Source organism: Equus asinus, chromosome 22 (genome assembly GCF_041296235.1).
Source record: "Equus asinus isolate D_3611 breed Donkey chromosome 22, EquAss-T2T_v2, whole genome shotgun sequence".
Lineage (NCBI taxonomy): Eukaryota > Metazoa > Chordata > Mammalia > Perissodactyla > Equidae > Equus > Equus asinus.
The window spans coordinates 17,545,622-17,565,345 of record NC_091811.1 but is presented as its reverse complement, the minus strand read 5'-3'; the positions used below and the strand labels follow the sequence as shown (position 1 = coordinate 17,565,345).

Genomic DNA, 19,724 nt, shown 5'->3' with positions numbered 1-19,724 from the left:
TTGTTGATTTCAAGTTGTTTCGGTAGATACCCAGTAGTGGGATAGCTGGGTCATATGGTTGTTCTATTTTTAGTTTTTTGAGCAATCTCCATACTGTTTTCCACGGTGGCTGCACCAGTTTGCATTCCCACCAGCAGTGTATGAGGGTTCCCTTCTCTCCACACCCTCTCCAACATTTGTTATTTTTAGTCTTAGTGATCATAGCCATTTTAACAGGCATCAGGTGGTAACTTAGTGTAGTTTTGACTTGCATTTCCCTGATGATTAGTGATATTGAACATCTTTTCATGTGTTTATTGGCCATCTGTATATCTTCTTTGGAAAAATGTCTGTTCATATCCTCTGCCCATTTTTTGATGGGGCTGTTTGTTTTTTTGTTGTTCAATTGTGTGAGTTCCTTATACACTATGGAGATTAACTCCTTGTCAGATACATGATTTGCAAATGTTTTCTCCCAATTAGTGGGTTGTCTCTTTGTTTTGATTCTAGTTTCTTTTGCCTTGCTGAAGCTCTTTAGTCTGATGAACTCCCACATGTTTATTTTTTCTTTTGTTTCCCCTGTCTGACAAGACATGGTATTTGAAAAGATCCTTTTTAGTTCGAGGTCAAAGAGTGTACTACCGATATTATCTTCTAGGAATTTTATAGTTTCAGGACATATCTTCAAATATTTGATCCATTTTCAGTTTATTTTTGTGTATGGTGTGAGATAATGGCCTACTTTCATTCTTTTGCATGTTGCTGTTCAGTTTTCCCAACACCATTTATTGAAGAGACTGTCTTTTCTCCATTGTATGTTCTTGGCACCTTTGTCGAAGATTAGCTGTCTGTAGATGTGCGGTTTTATTTCTGGGCTTTCTGTTCTGTTCCATTGATCTGTGTGCCTGTTTTTATACCAGTACCATGCCGTTTTGATCACTATGGCTTTGTAGTACATTTTGAAGTCAGGGATTGTGATACCTCCAGCTTTGTTCTTTTTCTTCAGGATTGCCTTAGCAATTCGGGGTCTTTGGTTGCCCCATATGAATTTTAGGATTCTTTATAGAGACCGTTCCTTTTATCATCTGCAATACTGAGGATTCTCGGTTAATGCTGGTGCCTCAAGCTACAGCTAATTGCCCCCTGTGAACTCCTTAACTCCGATGGCTTTTTTATTTCCTCCAAGTTCATGCCAGTTTCCACATCTGATTATTTTTAAGCTCATTTCCTTTCATTCACTTCAATCCTTTTGTGTATACTTTGAAGAGATATTTATCCTTCATGCGTTTGCTGTCTTGTGTCCTGGGTTCTGAAAGAACTCTGGGGACGTTTGCATAAGGGATTCACGACCTTTCCCTAAGATCTGGAAGCTGAGTTCTTTGGGGCTTGCCACATTCAGGTGTTCTTCTCCTCAAACCTTGGAGTGGTCCTCTAGGTTGTGACATTGTTCTACACTCAGACACCTCAGGAGCCCTGCCAAGGATCTGAAAGCATGCAACCTTTAGCTTCAGCTCAAGCTCTCCTAGGATTCTACATTTGTATGCCAATGAGAAGAAGGCGCTGGAGCCAGGATTGCATCTAAGCTCAAAGGAGCTCCTTATCCTCTAGTCCTTAAGTTAAAAGATGCTGGGAGAAAGGCCGTGGGGGGCAAGCCTACCCATGTGAAGATTATTCTAAGGAATCAGGAGCCTGGTCACAGAGACTGGTGCTGCCCCTGAGTGGCTTTGTTCCTAAATGGCTCCCATGTGATCACCTGAAGCTTTCTTTCTTCTACTTGCCATTACTTGACACAGAGAAGGTGCTCACCTCCCCTGTTCATTCATTCTTGCATTCAACAGGGACTTAAGTGCTGGGCAAGGGCAGATCCTTGTACAAGGCCCACATGGGGAGGAAAGTTGTATAAACTCTGGAGGTGCTTGCAGTAAGTCTAGGGAGACAAGACACAATCACTTAAGTAACAAGAAAGCAGTAGAGCTGAAAGTGCTCGGGCGGTGGCGGCAGAAGACACAGTATCAGTCCCAGCATCCCTGCCATCGCTGTTTGGCTTTAGGGCAGTTGTTTAACCCCCATCACCTTCACTTTATTCTCCAAAGAGTGGTTGGGAGGATTGCATATGATAGAGTACGTGACGGTACTTTATACACTGTAAAGTGCTGTGCAGATTTTCAGTATTGCTGATCTTAATAACAAAGCAGAAGTACAACGCAGAGGAAGGAAGTTCTAGAGCATAGCAGATAAGGTCTGAAGACACGTGTCTGCCAACAGTGCCCGTTGCTGGTGTGGGGTCTGAGGAGGGAGAGCCTGGACTGGAGAGCTGAGGTGGGCTTGGAGAGGAGTTTTTAGTTGAGTCTCATGTGGCCTTGGCATGCCCAAGCTTCTTTAACCTCAATCCAGATATGTGAGGATGGGGTTCAGATGGTGTTAGTTTTCACAGCTTTTTTTTCTTTTTTCTCCCCAAAGCCCCAGTACGTAGTTGTATATCTTAGTTGTAAGTCATTCTAGTTCTTCTACGTGGGACGCTGCCACAGCATGGCCTGATGAGCAGCGTGTAGGTCCACGCCAAAGATCCAAACCAGCGAAGCCTGGGCTGCCGAAGTGGAGTGCATGAACTTAACCACTCGGCCACGGGGCCGGCCCTGGTTTTGACAAATTTTAAAGCTACTTCTATGTGAAAATGTTGAGCTCATGCTCCTCAGTTCGTTACGATTATTTACTGCTCACCACACCAGGCCGCAGTCGGGGCCGGGCAGGACATTGGCTGGGAAGGCTCTCTGAGCTGAGGGAGTGTACTTTCTCGGGGGCAAAGAGAGTCCATCATGGAGAGATCCGAGGGAGAAAACTTTTCTGACAAACTCCTGAAGAAAGATTTATGGTGCTCAGGGTAATGCATCTTAATAGTTGGAAAAACAATTTGGAAGTTTTTCATTGTTATTCTTCCATAATTTTTAACGTGACTCATATGGGCACATGGTGATCTTCTGGGCCAAGATGAGATGATGGAGACTGTTGCTGTTTTGTAGGATTTATTTTTCTCTGTGTGTGTGTGTGCGTGATAAATAATCATTCCTGTTCTCTTATCCACTAATGATATTCTTGTGCTGGAGGAGGGATGTACAATTAGCAGTGGAAAGAAAAGGTTTAGAATTAGTGAAAAATGGGGCAGTGGAAGGGATCAAAGATTTTCAAGATAGGTAGACTTTGGTTGAACATTCAGACGTGTAGGTAACTGCATGTGGACCTTGGACATGAGACTCAACTTCTCTGAGGCTTGTTTTCCTTATCTGCAAATTGGGGGAGTAATTCCTAACTCATAGGGTAGAGATTAAAGCATCTATGTTTGTAAAATCAGGAGTAGGTGCTCAGTAAATGTTTTTTGCTTTCCTTCTTTGATGGATGAAAGAGGAACAAATTTGGTGAAAGAGAAGTCATCAAGAAGAGGTATAATGCCCAGCAACAGAAGAAACAGGGTTATTTTAAAGGTGAGAAATGCATCTTGAATTTCAAAGAAAAACAACCAGAGCCCAGTTGAGATTTCACATGGATGCACACTGAGGTGGGAACGTGGGCTGCAGAAGCTCAAGATAGCCCTGGCCTGTGTCTCGGTGAAGAGCAGCCCCCGCTCTGGGAGGGGTGGGCTCTCCCACAGCTTTCACAGAGGTTCCAGCACGGCATCAGGCGTTCCCCGAAAACATCAACACCGACATTGCCCGTGAGCTTTTGGTAAAAACTGCTTTATATCAAGACATTTCTTTATCAACCTTTCTGTGTAAAATATAACTGTTTCTTTGGTGTGATTGTTACATCTCATAGTGCTGGTCTTTCTTTCTCCTTGAGAATATTGAAAACACCAAAGAACATATTTTTGTTGCAAGGGAAAACAAGTTTATTTTTTTCTGCCACCCGCACACATTATGGAATAGCGAAGTCAAAACAGTTCTTCAACCTCCTATTATTCTTGTCTCTGGGCTGCTTTCTTTTTGGAAGAATGTGGAGTAAGGAGGCCATGGTAATTTGTGGTGGAATACTCTGCTTTTCAATTTTTAAAGGACTTTTTGTATGCTGTCTCAGTGGAAATTTGTAACAACTCGATGAGATGAAGGTCATTTTCCTTTAACAGTGACAACAATCTTCTGGGGGCCCTTGAATCAGGGCCTTGTTTGACAGCTGTGCAGGTTGCTTACTGAACAGGCCCCTGGCCGAGGGGGTACAAGGGAGCTCTCAGCGAGTGCTGCGCTCTGGCGCCTCTTTCTCATTCATACTGAAGGGGCCGTGGCCTTTCCTTGCACAGAACCTTTTTGGGCTTTGGTTCCTCCATCTACCAAATAGAATTAATTTTAGAATTTCTATCCTAGAAATTCTGTGTATTTTTAAGTCCATTTCCCCTTTTTTCTCACCTGGATTGGGAATTAGCACAGGATGATGGTGATGACAATGATCATGCTGCTGCTGCTAGCTAACATTTCTGAGTGTTTACTGTGTGCCAGGTCCTGTTTCAGGCACTTCATGGATATTAACTCACACGCTCTTCTAACCCTGACGATGGATGGTCTCTATTATTCCCATGTTAGTTCTGGTGTCTAATTGTGGCTCCACCTTGTTATTGGTGGTGATTTTGGACAAATCTGGTAATGTCCATCAGCCTCAGTTCCCTAAATGGTAAAGTGAGAGGATTATAACAGATCAGTAACTTCTCACTCCCCTCACTCCCTTTTTTGAGTTTTGAACCTTGTATTATTTGGGAAAGAGGTGACACACTTTAATGGATAATTGAGGATTTTGGGAAATCCACAAGGGATGGGGAAGCACTCCAGGTATGGGAATAGCGGGGCATTGTTAGCAATTCTAGACCCAAAATGGCAAGAGGAAGTTGTGGTTGCAGAACCCAGAGAGAGCTGTGGCTGAAGCTACCATACAGGGGAGACCTCTGACAGGAGTGGTGGCACCAACTGCCAACCTTGGGCTTTACAACAAGACAGCGGAGGGTATCAATGCCCCATTATCTTTATTCTCCCACCCTTCAATTTCCTGCGGGTCCCCCCCATTGGCCAACCCATCAGCCAGAGAGCCAGGGGGCCTCGTTGATGCAATCCACACAGGTCAGCTTCCTGGGGTACAGACCAGGTGGAGCAGGGTAGAGAGGGGGTCTGCAGCTCCACACAAACCACCTTCATGGCAGAACACGTTTAATCTGTTAAACATCCTTAGCAATTGTTTTTAAGTCAATATTATGTGGCATGTGATGAAGAGATGGTTCTAAGTATAAATATTTTATTTTAAATATATGTTAATGGATGTCATACTATAAAATTCATTACATACAATTCATGGTACATAAAGACAAGTCTGTCTTTTTTCCTTTTAAGAGAGGTGGCACACACTGTTTGTATTATCACATTAAATTATGCAAGAGAAAACCAACATGTTCCAACAAATACATTTTTATTTTGTTTTATTTTTTCCCCCAACACCATTTATTAAAGAGAGTATCTTTCCTCATTGTATATTCTTGGCTCCTTTGTTGTGAACTAATTGACAATTTATGCATGGGTTTATTTCTGGGCTCTCTATTCTGTTCCATTGATCCATGTGTCTGTTTTTATGCCAATTCCATACTGTTTTGATTACCATAGCTTTGTAATATACTTTGAAATCAGAAAGTGTGATGGCCTGTTTTCTTTTCTTTCTAAAGATTGCTTTGGCTGTTTGGGGTCTTTTGTGATTCCTTACAAATTTTAGGATTGGTTTTTCTATTTCTACGAAAAATGCCATTGAAATTTTGATAGGGATTGCATTGAATCTGTAGACTGCTCTGAGTAGTATGGGCATTTTAGCACTATTAATTCTTCTAGTCTGTGACCATGGAATATTTCCCATATATTTGTGTCCTCTTCAATTTCTTTCATCAACGTCCTATAGTTTTCAGTGTACAGATCTTTCACTTTCTTGGTTAAATTTATTCCTAGGCATTTTATTCTTTTTGATGCAATTGTAAACGGGATTGTTTTCTTAATTTCTCATTCTCATAGTTTGCTATTACTGTATAGAAATGCAACTGATTTTTTTTTTTTTTAAGATTGGCACCTGAGCTAACAACTGTTGCCAATTTTTTTTTTTTTATGCTTTATCTCCCCAAATCCTCCCTGGTATGTAGTTGTATATCTTAGTTGCAGGTCCTTCTAGTTGTGGCATGTGGGACGCCGCCTCAACGTGGCCTGACGAGGGGTGCCACGTCCGCGCCCAGGATCTGAACCAGCAAAACCCTGGGCCGCCACAGCGGAGTGCGCGAACTTAATCACTCGGCCATGGGGTCAGCCCCTGCAACTGATTTTTGTGTACTAATTTTATATCCTGCAGCTTTACTGAATTCATTTATTAGTTCTATCAGTTTTTGGTGGAGGCTTTGGGATTTTCTGTATATAATACTGTGTCATCTGCAAACGGAGACAGTTTAACCTCTTCTGTTCCAACTTGGATCCCTTTTTTATCTCTTGTTTTGTTGAGGATTTTAGCATCTATGTTCTTCAGGGATTATGGCCTATAATTTTCTTTTCTTATTGTGCCCTTGTCTGGTTTTGGCATCAGGGTAATGATGGCTGCATAAAATGAGTGTGGAAGTGCTTCCTCTTTTTCTATTTTTTGGAAGAATTTGAGAAAGATTGGTATTAAATCTTCTTTGAATTTTTGGTAGAATTCACCGGTGAAGCCATCTGGCCCTGGACTTTTTGTTTGTTGGGAGGTTTTTGATTACTCAGTCAATCTCCTTACTAGTAACTGGTGTGTTCAGGTTTTCTGTTTCTGCATCATTCAGTCTTTGTATATCTCTAGGAATTTATCCATTTCTTTTAGGTTGTTCAATTTGTTGTTATATAATCACTTATAGTAGTCTCTTATGATCCTTTGTATTTCTCTGGTATCAGTTGTCTTATCTCCTTTTTCATTTCTGGTTTTATTTATATCCTCTTTTTTTTCTTGGTGATTCTAGCTAAAGGTTTGTCTATTTTGTTTGTCTTTTCAACAACAAGCTCTTAGTTTCATCGATCTTTTCTATTGTCTATTTAGTCTCTATTTCATTTATTTCCGCTCTTATTTTTATTTCCTTCCTTCTACTAACTTTGGGCTTAATTTGTTGTTCTTTTTTCTAGTTCCTTGAGGTATAAAGTTAGGTTGTCTATTTGAGATCTCTCTCATTTCTTAATGTAGGTATTTATCACTAAGAACTTCCCTCTTAGAACTCGTTAGCTGTATCCCATAAGTTTTGGTATGCTGTGTTTCCATTTTCATCTGTCTTAAGATTTTTCTTTGATTTCTCTTTTGGCCCATTGGTTTTTCAGTAGCATGTTGTTTAATGTCCACACATTTGTGAATTTTCAGGTTTTCTTCTTGTAATTGATGTCTAATTTCACACTATTCTGGTCAGAAAATATGTTTGATGTGATTTCACTCTTAAGTTTATTAAGACTTGTTTTGTGGTCTAACATATGGTCTATCCTGGAGAATGTTCCATGTGTCCTTAAGAAGAATGTGTATTTTCCTGCTTTTGAATGGACATGGACAACAAATATATTTTTAAATAGCAGAGTATGTCATCTTTGGTTTCAGTAATGATGTATATAAAATCTTTAATATTTATCATCATATTCCAGCTTCAAAACAGACAACAAAACATTTTCATGACCTGAAATTTGGTATGTTTGTGCTTCGAGTTAAAAATTTAACTGGTTTATTATCTAATATTTGTCTTTAATTTCCAAATGATGAGCTAAAAGAGAAAGTTTTGGGCTACTTTTGCAGGGACTTCTCAGTAGCTTATACACAGTAGTTGGGGGCAATGCTTAACTCCCAGTAAATGAAAAGCCAATTGGATATATTTGGAGACAATAGCTCTCCTCCCTTTTAACACTGGATTCGGTAAGGAGAACATCTTTCTATGTTGTATAATAATTTTCATCAGTTGTGTGCAATTTATGGATCTGGAGGCAAATCTGTTGCATTCTTTCTCCCCATTGTTAGGCTCTGCATTAACGTGTGATATTTCACCAGCATTGCTCCTTATGTTTCTATCTTTATTTAAAGATTGGCTGTGGGTAAAAAGTAAACAATATTTAAGAATAAAAATAAAAACAGTGTAAAATGGCCAAACCCCTAGGTGATAAATGGTGGGGGACTAGGCATGAGCATGTGTCTCTAATCACCACCTGATGTGTGTCTGGCAGCTCTCACGCTGCTCACTAAGAAACAGAAATGTTTAAAAAATCGTTTTATTTATTGCTTTTTTACAAATAGAAATTGGGACGGATGCCGTCATTGCCTTTTCTTGTGTGAATGTGCTTCTGGGAGGCATAGGGTTTTATAAACCATTGAGTGGAGAACTCCATTTTAGATGATCTTTCGGATTCCCTCCAGTTTTTCATTAAAATAGAAAATAAATCCTAAAACTTTGTAAACTGGGAGGCTTCCGTCTGCATTATCCTCTACCCTGTTACTTAAGAGATACATGTCATGGGTAAAGTATAGGTTTCTAATCAGGCAGCCCTGAGTTGGGTCCGGATTCTTCTCTTGTTAGCTGCGCAACCTTTCACAAGTTACTCAGTTTCTCTGAGCCATGCTCACCTCGTGCATAGCAGAGAGACAGGCCTAGTACCCACCTTGTGGGGTTATTGTGAGGATTTAGTCATCCATTAAACACGTGCTTATGAAGCCCCTGCTCTGTGGCTTCTTCTAGGACGGCCACTCAGGCTTATGAATTTTGTGCCTCGCCCATAGGTCCCTGGCTGAGGGGCGAGCAGAGGCTGAAATCCAGACCACCCTCTGCTCTCCAAGCCTTGTACCGTGATGGGGGGCTGTGTATTCCTAAAGGAAGGAATCTTTTCATTCACACAGGGACACCATTTGCTTGCCACGCCCTGTATCCTCTCACAGGATTCTTGTGAGGATCGTAAGAGACGATGCAGGCAAAGCATTCGACAGGGTCCCTGGAATGAAGTGGGCACTCGGAAATAGAGCTATTTTATATTTTTAGTTCTGTGTCTCCTTTGGGCTGGGGAGGCATGGGTGTTAACCGCAGTCCCCCCACTGAAGGGAATATACAAAGGGGCAGAAAGACTAGGATCAGAACTTACCTTTAGTATTCCTCCTGGATTACGAAGAGCATCCTGCCAACGCTCTGGCTTCTGGAGCTTGGTTTCTTCCTGCCTTGCTTTTCTTGCTTTACCTTCCTTTCCTAGCTCTGACTTCTTCTCTGCCTAACCTATCCACCTGTCACCTGTATCTTCCTTCTCTGGTTGACCCTGCACTCAGTGTCTTCCTCATCTGCTCCCTGGCCCTCCCTGGTCTTCAGGCTTGTTTGCTCCTCTGAACACACCTGCTGCTTGCAGGGCCTGTGATGGACCACATCGGCCCAGCCAGTTCTGGCTCCTGGGCCTGGCCCTGCCTCCCGTCAGCCTAGCCCTGTTGTTTCCCATGCTTTATCCAACAGCTCTTTATCTGGAAACCTTTTAAACAAGAGGACTTGGTCGGCGAGAAGGAGACACTTGACAGAAGTGGCCCAGGAGAGTGTCATAGACTTAGGGTTCTCTGATTCCAAGTAGTATTTTTTCCCCTCTGGAACTTCTGAATGGTTCCCATCCTTTGCGTGGCATCTGTGTTGTCTCCTAATGTCAGGACTTGAGCCGAGCCTACTTTCAAAGCCCTGCCTTCCTGAACCTAGGCCTTTCTTTACTGTCCTTTCTGAACTTGCCACATAGAAGCAAAATTTTCGTTTCAGAAGGGGACCTTCTGTTGGCCTCCCTGGGAAAACTAAGAACTCAGAGCCTCCTGGCCCTCCTACTGTTGATCAGAGGAGTCAGCTACGGTGTCTGCTGGCCTGTGCCTGGCAGAAGGGAGGCAGCCTGGTTCTTGGTGTCACCTTTGGCAGAGGGGTGACAATCCACCTGTTGTTCCCCAACCAGTGGGACCCACCCACAGGGATGGATTCAGGTCCCGGATTGCCAGGCTGATGATCAGAAAGCAGAACCTGGGGGATGGGATAAGGGAGAGGCCTGGAGAACCTGACATCCTGTGACCGTGGGTCCTTCCTCACAGGCATTCTGTACTCACTGGAGAGAAGGACCATGGGTTTCAGGTCCTGGGATTGTGGGTCCTGAGAAAAGAAACTGATTAGCACCATTCTTTAATGAATATAAAGTATATCTGTATAGAGAATGTTTGAAATCCCTTTTAACGTGGATTCTCTTCTTAGGTTCCCCCCCTCCACAACCTTTCTGCCACCCCCTCCCCTCCCCTCCCCGCCCCAGGGAAGGTAAAAGGAAGGCAAATACTCCCTAGGAGTGGGGTGGGAAGTGAGGGGCGGAGGAGATAAGACATGGGGAAATTCCGAATAGCCAGGAAGGGAGAATAAGCTTTCCCAAAGAGGGAAGGTTGTTATAAGGAGAGGAACAGAGGGGTATAGAAGGGTAGGGGTTGAGAGGTCATTATTCTGGCCCCTCCTATCTTGCAGTCAAACTTTTCTCGAATAGAAGCGGGAGGTGGAAGCAAGAGGAGTAGAACCACTTAGAGATTTGGGGGTGAATCCTGGTGCCCAGGGTTTGTGTCTCACAAATCAGAGTGCAGCCTTAGGAAATTACAAGTCTTTTGGAGAAGCCCAGCATCCAGCATGATGCCAGAGCGTCACGATGCCCAGGCAGCTGATTAGGAACTGCTGAAGGAGGTGTCTAGGTACATGAGCTTGAAATAGCGCCCCCTCCAGCCCACAGCCCAGAGATAGCGTCTGGAGCATCCAGAGATTCTCATGAGCCAGCAGACCTGAAGAGGCTGGAGCTGGGACAAAAAGAGGCAGTGCATGCTGTAGGTGCCAGCTGGATGCCCCAGTAGGACCCTGCTGGCCTGGCACCCCTTGGTGGATGCCCACACGATATTGGGGGCCAACCCAGCCCAGCCCAGCTCAGCAGCTGAGCAGCAGAGGGCAGTGCAGAGCTCCAAGCTTTAGACCAGGAAATTCCCAGGGGACGGCCTTTGGTGGGGAGACTCTTTGAGCTGGGAGAGACCGTTCTGACAGTGAGCTTGAACCTTGAATTGACTAATCATCCCAAAGAGACTATTGTTAAAAATCTGAAGAGACCAAGTCACCTTTAACTGTTTTGCACATCTGAATGTAACCTTAATCCTAAAACTTAATTTTTAACTTGCCTTGGAATGTTTCGTAAGCATTAAATGAGATACTGTGTATAAAGCATTGAACTCGGAACTTTGCATGTGGTACATGCTGAATAATGCATTTCTCCCCTTGCTCTCCACTGCTGAGACCTTATCAACCATAGTCCGCTTACATTATTTCCAAGGGCTGAGGGGCCAGGGAGGGATCATTGGTGATTTAGAAGGCAAAACCCATGTTGGCTCCATCTCATGGTTTCACCAAGGAGAGGCCTTTGCTGGCTTGCCTGGCTTCTTCTGTAGCTGGGAATTTCTAGGCTGTCTCCCAGAAAACCGACTATCATGAACTTTAATTAAAGGCTTAGAACTTTTCTTTAGCATCCCTGCACCTGCTCACAGTGCTGCTAAAAGCATCAGAATCTGTTTGCCTTTAATCTGTCTCCCGAGGGACCAGGAAAGCCTGGCAGCTTTTTGTAAGACCAGGAAGGAAGGTGCCATGCCTGCCATCCTGCCAGGCCGATGTGGGCTTGGTAGGAGTTGAGAGCAGGGGTTGCCCCTTCGGCTGACAGGGCCGGCTTCCCTGGAACACACCCTGCTGGCACCTCTGCTCCACAATAACCATCTCCTGTCCTACTTCTGATCGCCTGAGAATGGCACGGGCATCACTCAGCCTCCATCACTGCCTCGGGCTGCCGTGCCAAACACCGACCTTGCATCTAAGGGCTGGCTGCCCCATTCCGGAAGCCTTGTCTATTGTTAGCTTGGCTTCTTCCTTCTGTGCCTCCTACAGGTGGAAACTCCCCTTTCAGATCTGGTGACATCTGAGCCTGAATGATATGTATGCCTGACATGGATTGAATGCCGCCTGGCTTGAAGATAAGGGGAAGGATAAGACAACCTCCAGGGAATCCATTGGCCTGCAGGTTATAGGACATGTGGTGTTTCTTTAAACTTATTTTAAAATCAAAGGATAATATACATATAGAAAGGTGTATATACAATAAATATACAGCTCACTGAATTTTTGCAAACTGAACACACACATACAAACAGCAGGAGATCAAGGAAAACATTATTAGCACTCCAGAAGTCCCCCCCGATCCTGCCCCCTCCTAGTCACTACCTCCTTGAGGCTAACTGCCATCTGCACTTCTAGCACAGTTATTTTGCTTTTGAGCTTTATATAAATAGAATAATGCAGTATATATTCTTTTGTGTCCGGCTTCCTTTGTTCAACATTGTGTTGTGAGATTTGTCCATATTATTGTGTGTTCTTGTAATTTTTCATTCTTGTTGCTGTATGATATTCAGCAAATATATCAAAACATATTTATCCATTCTATTGCTTATACTCATTTGGATAGTTTCCAGCTTGGGGCTATTATAAAGAGTGCTGCTGTGAACATTCCTGTATGTGTCTTTTGGTCTTTTGGTGCACAGATACGCATCTCTGTTGGGCATATAGTTGGGAGTAGAGTGGTTGAGTCCCAGAGGATGCCTGTACTCAGCTCTGGCAGATACTGCCAAGCAGTTTTTCCAAAGTGGCTCTATCTATACACATCCTACCGGGACCACGTGAGCATCTGGTTTCTCCACATTTGGAAAAATGTGGAGAAATTCCAGCACGTGGTGTTTTCCCTCTTTTTCATTTTTGCCATTCTCATGAGTGTGACAGGTATTGCATTGTAACTTCATTTGCATTTTCCTGATGATTTGATGATTAGGGAAGCTGAGCACTTTTTCATATGCTTATTGGTCACTTGGGTATCTTTTCTTGTGAAGTGTCCCCTCAAATCTTTTGCTTATTTTTCTATTGGTTTGTCTGCCTAATTCTTATTGATCTGTAAAAGTTCTTTATGTATTCCAGCTACAAGTCCATTGTTGAAGACGTGTGTGCAAATATTTTTCCCATTCTGTAGCCTATCTTTTCGTTAGTGTCTTTTGATGAACAGAAGTTCTTCATTTTAATGTCGTAGGTCGCGTCAATTTTCGGAATAATGTCTACAACAGTTAACATTTATTGCTTGCTTACTAAGTCTTCACAGACATTACTCGTTTAACTTGCACATTAACATAATTTTAAATGGCAAAAATGAAGCTTAGAGAAGCTGAGAGACTTTCCCAAATTGCAGACCAGCAGAGGCCAGATTCATGCCCAGCTCTTCTCACTCCAGAACCCATGTTCTGTGATGTCTGTTATACCACAGAAGGTGCCAGCTAACATACCATGGACCTTGTCCAGTCCTCAGATGTCTTTTGTTTGTGTTGTACATTTTTCTTTCAGTTGAATTGGTTGCCAACATTTAAAAATTAGGAGAAATACAGATTTCCAGCTTTTTGGGGGGGAAGTTGTCGGGTCTGGCAACACTGGCCCCATTTTCTCACATCACTTGAATGTGACCTGAGCCCTCTGGTTTTCCACAGGAGATCCTATGGTTGGTCATGCGTGGCCTGCTTCTGTCATTTATGTTTCCCGCCCGGTTCCTGTGGGCATCTGAATTTTCAACTCTGCTGTATTCTTTTCCTTAAATGACATAATTGACTATGTTTCCTTCTTTACTCCATCTGTTCCTACCTTAATGCATTCTGCCCTCCTTCCCTCCCTTTTCCAGGTATCTAGGCTCTGTGGTCAGGCTCCCTGTCCACCTCTCTTGCCAGCAGCATTTTTATGGGTAAACAGAGAAATCAACTGTTTATGTGGGGCAGTTAGAAGAGTTCTTCAAAATATCCTACCCCGTCCTTTAAGAGGTGGCGGCATTGTATCTCCGTAAAGCTTCTGTTGGAATGCAAATGTTTTCCTGGAAGAAGTGACAAAGTACTCCAGTAAGGTTTAATTTATCAGATAGGTTCCTTAAGCATAAGCCTAGGAGGCTATGGGAGAAAAGATTTATAGATTGTATGGGTTGAGAGAGTGGTTGGGGAAGTCTTGTGTCTCTGACTGGCTGAATGCCTCAGATTGGCCACTGTGGTGATACAGCTTCAGAGCTGGAAAAAGCACGGGAACATGGCAGGGGATGGGGGATGGATGGGTGGTTATGTGTGGTCCCTCTCCAACTCAGCAAATTTCCCCAGGCGTATCCTCTGCCCAACCATTTTCTTTCCTTCTCTGAATCCCTCCTGGGAGTCAGTATGATGTGCAGGTTAAGAACTGGACTCTCAACTTAGAAGCACTGGATTTGAATCTTGTCTCTGCTTCTTACTACCTGTGTGACCTTGGGTGTTAATCTTTTTGTATATCAGTTTCTTTATTTATAATTTGAGGATAGTAACATACTACCCCTTGGAGTCGTGAGGACTGAAAAATAAAATAATATTCATAATCTTAGAGTGGAACTTGGCAAATAATTAGTCCTCAATAAACGTCAGTTTCTACTGCGACTGTGGTTATACTGGCAAGAGCACTAGACATCATGGGGTCGGATGGCAAGTGATAGAACTCTGGCTCTGCCGTGCACTAGCCTTGTGACCTTAGACAAGTCTGTTTATCCAGGAAGTTTTCTCACCTGGAAAAGATGTTGTGAGAGTTAAAAGTGAGCTTAAACAAAACAATCCAGATGAAAGCAATAGATCAGTTTGTGTTTATTACACCTTCTCTCTCTCTCCTGCATTCTTTCTTCTCCGTCTTCTTCCAGAGATGGGTAATGTGGACTGGTGGAGAGGGTAAAGTGAGTGCCCATGAAAAGAGGACTAACATTATTACATGGTAATGGAAAATAAGAACTATGGTGATGCCCCTTCTTTCATTCCCAATATTGGTAATTTGTGTTTTATCTTTTTCTTGATCAATCTGACTAAATATTTATCAGTTTTACTCATCCTTTCAAACAATCAGCTTTTGGTTCCATTGACTTTCTCTGTTTTTTGGCTTTCAATTTCATTGATTTTCTTCTCTCTTCTTTGTTATTTCTTTCCTTCTACTTCTTTTGAGTTGAATTTATGTTCTGTGGCCCTTTGGCGGTCTAAAAATCACTGTCATAACTAAGATAGTTTTTGGCTTCCAAAGAATCAGTTTTATCTCCTTTAGGGGCAATATTGCATATAGTATTCTGGATTGACTGGTTCTTTTTCTTTCCATACTTTAAGGTTGTCATTCCATTATCTTCTGGCTTTCAAGAAATTGGCTGTAAATCTTACCTTTGTTCCTTTGTATGTAATATCTTTCCTTCTTCATCTTCCCCTCCCCCATCCACACCACCCCAGCTTAATTAAAGATTTTCTTTTTCTATGTTCATTTTACAGAAGTTTTTGATGTGTCTAGGTATGTGGAAGTTTACTTTTGTTTTTGTATTTATTCTGTTTGGGGTTCTCTGGAGTTCTTAGATATGTGTTTTGCTATTTTTGATTAATTTTGGAAACTTTTTCATGAAGTATATAATTTGTGTGTTTTGTTTATATAAGCTAGTTCCAAAAAGGTGTGTTTTTCTGTGGGTTGAGTACTCCGGCACTCATGAAATGATGATGTGTTATGCATGTTTCTCTGGTAAAGATGCCAAAATTTATGGCATAATTTTAGTTTGCTGTTAGGGCTGGATTCCTTCTCACAGCTATTTCACATGAGCAGCCAGGACAGGTGTGTATATGTGATTCCAGTGGAATGTAATTCATTTCAGAAAAAACCAGTTGTAGATTCCTTGTTCTGAGGTCCCTCTTTCCTTACGTAGCTTCCATTCCTTTTCAATTATGCTGGCCCATTGTCAGGTTTAGAACAAATAGAAATGAACAAAGTATATAATGTTTTTAATACGTGTTTTATTTTCTTTCTTTTCCAGAAAGTATTTTGGAGAAAAAATTGGACTGTATTTTGCCTGGCTGGGGTTATATACGTCATTCCTCATCCCGTCTTCTGTGATTGGGGTGATTGTGTTTCTTTATGGATGTGCAACAATTGAAGAAGATATTCCCAGGTAAGATGGTTTGAAAGAAAAAGGCTCAATTTCCATATGCTGCATCAGTTTGCATACGGAGTTTCATCCCAGTTACAAGTACGTTTCACATGCCTCCTTCCAAACTCCTCACTCTCTTTCTCCTTCCCTTACCACACAAAGAACTTCCCTCCAGAGACAGATCTGGGAGCTACAGATTCTGGGAAGGGCTTCAGAGCCATGCTGGGTGTGGCCCACTTCCTTCCCCAGTCAAGCTCTTCTCCGGGACCAGGGTCGATGTGGGCAGGTAGATAATACCTGATGACAAAAATAATGCCTGAGAAATGCTTTTTTCCCTCAACTTCGTGACTTTTTTCTCTGGTTTCCCGTAAGACCCAAGGCAGAAAGTGTTGAGTGGCATCCGGTAGAGATCACGTTTCCATATGGTCAAAGGCTTTTGGGATAAAATACTGTGAAGCTGTCTGCAGAAGCAGGCAGCTGTGGAACTGAGGAAAGCTCAGCCTCTGGTTCAGGAAGTCAGAAACTGCAGGAAGTAACAGGCCCCATGGTGGGGCTCTTGGAGAGCAAGGGATGGAACAAAGGCTGGTCCTGATGGGGAAGAGAGCCCACAAAGAAAATAAGCACTTAAAAATAGCATCCTTTAGGACTGACAGCATTATATATGAGCTATGCGACTGGATAGTTCACTCCCTGAGTCTAACCTTCCTTGGCTGTAAGATGGTAATAGTAACATCTACCTCATGGTGGTGTCATGAGAATTAAAGGAGACATTGTTTGGCACATAGCAGAGTAGTAATAAATGATTGTTGAATGAATTAACGTATGTGGAAATAGAGTACAAGAGACAAAAGAGACACTCAGCCAATATATAGATGTAAATCTCTCGCCATTTTCAGAACTGTCCTTGCAAACTGAAGCCTGATTAGTCTATTTTAATATTCTGTTGATTGCAAGTGATAGAAATGCAACTTGAACTAGCTTAAGCAAAAAAAGGGAATTTATTATAAGGATTCTGTGGTATCTCAGAGAACCCCATGGCGACCATGTGGCCAGCCTAAGTAACAATGGAAATGGGGACTCCTATTTATCTCTTGTCTCTGATTCTTTCTGTTATTTATTTGTTTCACCAAAGATTTCCACCTAGATATAAACATTGCTGCTAATAGCTCATGGGTGTTACATCTTAGCGCTTCATACTTGATTAGTCCCAAGTGAAAAAGTCCTGTTGGCTCGTTTTGGCTCAGGCCCTGGGCCAACCAGTTGAGGCCGTGGGGCAGGATCACACTGTACCATTGTACTCTTAACACACTGTAACACTGAGGATGTTCCCTCAATAGCCCGGTAGATGAGGACACTGGTCAGACTATGGGTGTCCGCTAGAGTTGGGGATAGTAATGGGAAAAGTAAAGGCCATCCTGAAAGAAGGGCCAGGAGCTGGGCTCTTTTGAGGAAAGTGTATCTACCAGTGTTAGAATCCAGGTGGCTTTTCTTGGCACTATGTCAGTCTACAGAAATGGTCTTGCAAATTAGAGAAACTGGAGATGGCATTGCCAGTAATTAGAATAAAGCTAAATAACTTGGTATAAGAGACAAGCGAGTAGATGTTTTTGTATATAGAACTCCGGTATTATCTGTCCAGTGTTCTTGACTGGGAGTTCTGGGACCTTTATCACAGTAGATACGTTGTTGGGGTTCTTCCTTCCCCAGGCCATCTAGCATGAGGGAAGAACTAATACTTACCAAATACCTACCTGTGCCAGGCATGGTGCTAGGTGGTTTTTATATATTAGTTTCTTTGATCTTATAGAGATTGACGTTATAAACTCCATAAGATAAGTGTTATTATTTTCACCTAACAGAGATGGAGAAATTGATGCTAAGTGAGGTCACATAACTTGTCCAACAACTTCAACAACTGATTCTTGTCAGGGTTGGGATTTGATTTCTGTTGCTTTCTGCTCCAAAGGCTTTGCTTTTTCCAATAAGCTGTGAAATCTTCCAAGGTGTTCATATCCTCCTCAGCAGCCCAGTAGCTTCAACTGGCCCTGCGTGCTGCGTTCTCAGGAAACACGCCTCCTATGTTTTCCATGGCCAGTTGTGATTCCTAGAGGGCTGGGCCTCAGGTTGATCAAAAGTGGAAAACTCCACGCTGTGCACAGAGAACTGAAGCCAGTATAGTGGGTGGGGCATCAGTGTGCTGGTGTACGTCAGGACTTAGAATTTGTGCCCTGGTTCCCCACATGGGAATACATGTGACAGTGGCCACTGCAGCTGGAAATGACTATGGTCTACACATGCTTCAATGATAAATATCTATGCACACGCACGCACACTCATATGTGCAGGCATATATGCATGTAAAAGGCAATCACTATCATTGCAGATGTATCATATTGCCTCTCAGAGTGTGTGATGTTTTACAAACTGTGGATAGCAACCCATCAGCAGATTATGGAATCAATTTACTAGTCTCTGAATTCTAATACTGAATCTAAACAAATTCATACCCTTTCAGGATCTGTGTCTAGCAGCCACCCCTAAGCATGATTAAAAACTCGTACTATTCCTGGGATTATTTCAGAGGTTTCCAATTTTGGCAGTGAGCCCAGAATTTACAATCTATGTATCACTTTTTAAAAACTTTTTCTTTTGAAAACACTATAGATTCACAGCAAGTTGCCAGGATAGTACAGAGGGGCCCCGTGTACCCGTCATGCAATTTCCCACACTGGGTATGTCTTATGCAACGATAGCACAACATCAACACCAGAACGTTTACATTATGTGGAACTTTAAATGGTACCTTTTATTACCAATAACTTTGATATGTGAGCTACATGTATTACTTGTAAGTAGCAATTCCATATGTGCATGATACATCTGTAGAACTTTCCTCTCCTTACCAAGGGATTGGTTCCGTTTGTTAGGCATTGGCTTACATGGGTAGGAAAGACCAGAGCATTAAAAACAATAAAGCTGATTAATTTAAACCATATTGAAAAAAAAATCCTTACTTTAAGTCTGATACCTTAATAGATGTTACGTCTGAATTTCCTGAATAATCGCCTCGTTGCACTTTCTCCCTTTGTGCTAGCCCAACCCTGTGTCAACTAACTTTTGACCAATGAGTCACTCGTTAAGAACACCACTTGGTTTGGGGTCTTGATTCAACTGATTGTCAGGCCATTTATCAGCCTTTTTATGCTTTCTAGAAAAAGTGATAGATTGAAGAAATACGCCGTTGGATTTGTAGCCACAGTTACTTCTAGCTAGAAATCTGTGGGTTATGCAGCTGGTGAATACCCAGGAATGATTTCAGTTATAGGAGAGCCTCTTTCATCTTTCAGCTTGTCTGGAGGCAGCCTCTCTCAGAGAATACAAAGTCATTTTAATGCCATTCTGAGGTAAAATTTCTCCAGAATTCTGTTCAAATTGCTAGCGTCGACAAAACTAACAAAAAACCAACCAACAAAACAAAAAGCACAATACATATAAAGCATTCTGAGTTAAAATTTAAATAATTTGGGAGTATCCATGTTACAATGGCTGCCATTTTGCACAAATGATTGATAGTAACTGTACTCTAATTTAGAAACTAATAATTTACGCAGCACAAGTGTTTCAAAGTGTGTCGTACCAACCTGGTTGCTGATACTTTTTTCATTCTTGACCTGTTAGCATTGACTAGGTTTGATTAGGATGGAGTTGACAGGA

The 19,724-nt window shown here is 42.3% G+C and overlaps 1 protein-coding gene across 3 annotated transcripts in view; it reads left to right on the top strand.

Moving 5' to 3' along the window:
- The window catches only part of ANO2 (anoctamin 2), a 334,494-nt gene that overhangs the window by 148,864 nt on the left and 165,906 nt on the right, over positions 1-19,724 (top strand). For all 3 annotated transcript variants that reach the window (XM_070494504.1, XM_070494502.1, XM_070494503.1), the window contains exon 11: positions 15,897-16,031. In XM_070494504.1, the coding sequence (XP_070350605.1) occupies positions 15,897-16,031 (135 nt within the window). The remainder of the gene's footprint in view (positions 1-15,896; positions 16,032-19,724) is intronic.